Source organism: Nycticebus coucang, chromosome X (assembly GCF_027406575.1).
Source record: "Nycticebus coucang isolate mNycCou1 chromosome X, mNycCou1.pri, whole genome shotgun sequence".
NCBI classification, from domain to species: Eukaryota; Metazoa; Chordata; class Mammalia; order Primates; family Lorisidae; genus Nycticebus; species Nycticebus coucang.
Window position 1 is genome coordinate 147,426,218 of NC_069804.1, and position 5,241 is coordinate 147,431,458.

The following is a 5,241-nucleotide window of genomic DNA, read 5'->3' on the forward strand; positions in this document are numbered from 1 at the left end:
ATTTGGCTATAATAAACATTCTGGTGCAAATGTCTTTGTTGTAAAATTATTTTTCGTTATCTGGAAATACACCTAGTAGTGTTTGACAAATTTCTTGGGTATATTAAGGCTAGCAGTGTGACGGAAGTAAACAGAGAGTTGGAAAGATGTTTAAAATGTTATTTTTTTTGATAAATGGTTTTATTTCTTTCAGGCTGAAATTTATAATATAATCCTTTCAATTACAGGTATTGATTCTTAATGTCCTGAATGAGAGCAAGGGCCCTGATCTCAGAAGAACCTTAAAAAGTGGTAATCTTTGTGCTGAACTCTTCTTTCCATCCTATTTAGCTTTTTGATCACATAACAGCAGAGCAAGAACATGATTGTTCTGACTAAAGCACAACCCAGGGAAAGTGTTGTTGAACTGTAGGAATGGCCTAGCTTTCCTGTTTCTACTTAATTTCATTCCCCTTCTTTGACCTGCATTGGTGATTCTGTCTCCTGGGCATTGGGAGACAGAGCCACTTAACACATTGATTCTGAGAAACCTACCCAAATCAAGCTTGATTAAGGAGAAAACAACTTAAGAGACCCATAGAACAAGAAGAGAAGAGTACAATCTCTTAAATATTGATAACATAAGTCAGAAATTTTAGTATTACCAAGAAAAAACTGAAACCTGCAATGTCAGAAGCCTTTTATTGAACACCACGCTGAAAGCCAAGAGACCCTGTAACTTTCCAATGGTACTCCTGCAATCTGACACTTTGTGTAATCCCCTGTGCTCAGGGATCTTTAAAAGCATCTTCTGTGAACCAGAGATGCCCCAAACTCCTTGAAATCTGCAGAAGTGACCCACATTTGCTTGAAAGTACTCACAGAGGTCATGATGGATGCACCAATCCATGCAGAGAAACATCTATCACGAGAAGCCACAATCTTGATGGGGGTCCCTTTGAAAGCACGTTGATCTAGTTCTTTTCTGAGCCTTTCCTCCAGTCCAGGAAAGAGAGTGGTGCCCCCACACAGTACAATATGTCCAAAAAGGTTCTTCTGGATGTCAACAGAACATTTCATAATGCTGCTGGAGACCATTTTTGAGAGTCCTGGACTGTGGCTGCCTAGCTGTTCAGGTGCAAAGAGAACCTCTGGTACCTGGTGTAATTGGTGCCCAATGTGCATGATATTCCCATCTGGAAGTCTGTATTCTCGAAAGACTTCCTTAGGCTTCTTGCATAGCTCTTTATCTGGCTCCAAGGCAATGTAGCACAGCTTCTCTTTAATGTCATTCACCACAGCCTTGTTGAGAATGCCAGAATAAGTACACCCTCTGGGAAAGAGGCTCCGGGAGAGGTGCTCTGTGATGTCCCTCCCTGCCATATAGAGCTTGGTGACTGCATGAGGCAAGGCGTAACCCTCAATGATGGGGACAGTGCAGGTGACCCCATATCCACTGTCTACCACCAGGCCTGTGATGCAGGCAGAGGCATAGAGAGCTACCACGGCATGGTTGGACAGGTAGAGAGCAGGCACATTAAAGTTCTCAAACATCATTTCAGCAAGCTTCTCTCGATTCTCCCTTGGGTTCAAGGAGGGCTCCGTCATGAGTACAGGTTGGTCACAGGGTTTTACTCCCAGGCGACACTCAAAAAGATATTTCCAGAGTTTCTCCATATCATCCCATCTTGTTACCAGTCCACGTTCAATGGGACGATGCAAATATAATGTCTCATACTTGTACTCAGCTTCTTCCCCCACAAAGTACTTCTTCTTATTGCCTTTTTCTGCTGGAGTATTAACTTTAGGATGCCCCACGACAGAGTTGATGAAATGACGAGGTCCAGTCTCTCTGGAAAAGCCTACTTTACAGAGCCCTGAACCATTGTCAAAAATCACAGCTGGAACATCTAAGACATGTGGATTAAACATGTCTGCTTCCTCCTTCCCTCAACCTCACCAACTGAAGGAAAGAATGCTTAGGCCACTTTGTGATGCAGGCACCTGTGGAAGTTTTAACGCCACAGGATTCCAGAATTCTTAGGCTGTCGCACAGGTGGAGCTAGCAGGTTGTCTCCAATGCACCAGAACACCCCATCATCAACCCACTAATGTTTTCTCATTTCTGGCAGTCTAGGTCCTGCTGAGGCAACTTCAGGGATTGTTGTCCTTTATGTCACAGTTTAACCAAGGCAACAATTGTCTTGAGTGGGTGTCAGAGGGCCTGGGTCTATGAGCTACCAGTGCTGTCTATCTGGTGAGACATAAACCCAGGGAACGCAAACCACAGGTATGAATACCTTTAGCGAGCCTGTGAACCCAGGGCAGAGGCCTGTTTTAAGAACGAAGTGAAGCTGCCAAACTGTGGGCCTGTCCCAAAAACATTCTCTACCCTCTCTGGTCTGGTGAGCTTTGTTCTGCAGAATGGTAAAAATATCCTTCCCTTGGCTAAGGGGAGGAACTAAACATCAGACATAGGCTCAGCTTGGAGTAAGGCTATAATCAAATCAAGATATTCTTTCTTTCATTGCCCCTTACTTTTATTTTTTTTTGGTTTGTTTGTAATAGTTTTATTAAGATAAATTTTACATACCATACATTAACATACTTGAAGTTTCCCTTTCCCTGATTTTAGTATAGTTACAGATACTTGCCAATATTTCAAAAATAAAGATTACAAAACTCTAAATAAATAAATTCACCTCATAAAGAATCCCAGTGTTTCTTAGCTACCACTCCTCATTAGATCATCCACCTGAGCCCTATATAAGCCTTGCTAGCATATTTTCTGCCTCTGTAGATTTATTTTCTCTTCACTTTTTCATATAAATGGAATCATATAATACATGGCCTTTTGTGATTGGATTAATTCACTTCATATTACTTTCAAAGTTCATCCATTATTTGGACATAACATGTTTTCTTTATATACCAGTCAATGAGTGTTTTAATTATGCTTTTATGATGATGTACACTTCTAGAAACAAAAAGCTATGTTTTGTGTGGACTTACCTTTTCATTTCTTTGTGTGTGTGTGTGTGTGTACATATATATACATTTATATGTATATATATATATGTATAAACTAGAATTGGCATTGCAGAGTAGAATATGACAACTGTAGGTTAAATTACTTGAGTCAGTTTCCTCAAGTCTACACTCTAAAGGGTTGCGACATTTTATATTATGAAGCTTTATAGGAATATACTTACTTTTCTACATGATCCTCCACACTGTCATCAACTTTTTTTTATATACACAGATTGGTATGATTTTTTTTTATTTGCCAGTTTTTAAAATATCTCTTCTCCCCCACTTTAGATTTAATAATCTCTTGATTACTTGCTTCCTTGCCCCAGACAATTGTTGTTAGTCAACTCTGTATTTGGTTTTCAAAGACATGAAACTAGGCCTTACACTTATATCTCAATGCACAGAACTGAGACCTAAATTTAGGTGAGATTTGCTATATAAACTTTGTTGCATGATCGGAGACGTGAATGAAAAGCAGCTTTGCTGTGGTTAAAAACTCACTCCTGTAATTATTAAGTCAAGAAACAGACTACGTGAGATGAGATGGCATGTAGCAAAATTCTTATTCAGGGTTTTGATTTTATACCTTTTTAGTCACGCACACACTTAATCTATTATCTGTTAGTTTCACCATTACCTCATTTTACCTATCTGAAATTAACTTGAAAGGAAATATCCTGTTACCATATCAACACAATCACTTTTTGTAGTAAACATCTTCTTCTAGACACTGACTAATCTCTGGGAAGGTATCTAAATAAAGATCATAAAGAAGAAAGTAGCCACAGGGGAACAGAGTTAATGGAAGAATATCTTCAAGCGTTCACTCAGTTTACTCAGTATGAAGTAACGACTGTGTCTTTTCCTCAGGGCAGAGCACCTGTAGATCTCTGACAATATGTTGTTAACATACATCAACCCTCTGGCCTGTATCTCTGAGGAAGGGCGGCATGCCCTTTGATCTCAGTCTTCATGGGATGCACAGCTTCAGAGAATGGAATTGTGGAATTTTTAACTCCAGGCAAGCCAACAACTCTGTGTGTGTCCCAGGGGGGCCAAGGTCCCTTAAGCCTCTGGAAGAAAAGCAAGTCATTTTAAACTCACACTGAGTTCACTTTGTATGCTTGATGTAGGATATGTTTATTTCTAAATATTATCCTACAAACTTTGAGCGGTCATCAATTTTATCCTAAAAGTTTCTAATGGTTTCAGGGATGTATAACCTTGTTTTATTCTTCTTTGCTGAACATTACAGGGTAAGAGTTGTCTTGGAACACACCTTAATTACACAAACACTAATGAAAGCTGATGAGAAAAATAAATGAAAAAATAAATTAATACAAGGTCCATGCATACTTTTTTGTGATATCTGACAACACAGATAAGCATAAACAAAAAAAGTCTTTACAAAATCAGTATGTGACCCTGCAGCCCCCTCAAGGCTAAAGAGGACGATGTCCTTACAAGAGAGTATTTTTTAATTGTCTTTTCTTTTTATTAAGTCATATATACATAGATCATGAAAACATTTAGGCCTTTGTAGGATTCAATGTGTTGATTACTTGTACAAATTGGAGTGCTTACATCCAACTAATTAACATAGCTTTCACCTCATTTACTTCATCACTGTATTAAGACATTTGTGTTCAGTACTTTCCTGTATATTCATAGTAAGGGTATACCAATAACACACTTTTGAGAGTTTGTCTAGTTTGTCTAGGAACAAAGAACAAAGGAAATAAATAGAAAACAGTAATAAACATGGTAGCCACTAACCCACTATATCCATAATAACTTTTAATATTAGTGGTCTAAATATACCCTTTGAAACACAGAGACTGTCAGAGTGGATCACAGATGAGTCCACATATATGTTGTCTATAAGAAATCCACTTTGATTATAAAGCCACATACAGATTAAAAGTAGAAGAGCAACATCAGCAATGTGGTAAAATAGTAGGTTCTAGTCCTTATCCCCACATAGAAACACTAATGTTGGCATACACTCACAGGCAACAGTATCTTTGCAGGATTTCTGGAATCTACCTGAGAGGTTACAGCACCCAGCAGAGCAAAACATCTGGGAGTGGATGCATTTGAGTGAGTGTGAAGAGCATTTTTATTTATTTGCATCACTGTTTTGATGGAAATTTACTGTATTTCCATATTTTGGCTATGGAGAATAGTGCTACATGAGATTAAAGATATCCTTTCAAAATTCTTATTTCA

General features: G+C 38.6%; 1 protein-coding gene across 1 annotated transcript; it reads right to left on the reverse strand.

Moving 5' to 3' along the window:
- Positions 1 to 777: 777 nt before the first annotated feature.
- Positions 778 to 1,911, reverse strand: LOC128578342 (actin-related protein T1-like). Its single transcript, XM_053580927.1, has one exon. The coding sequence runs from the start codon at positions 1,909 to 1,911 to the stop codon at positions 778 to 780; it is 1,134 nt and encodes a 377-aa protein (XP_053436902.1).
- Positions 1,912 to 5,241: the final 3,330 nt, after the last annotated feature.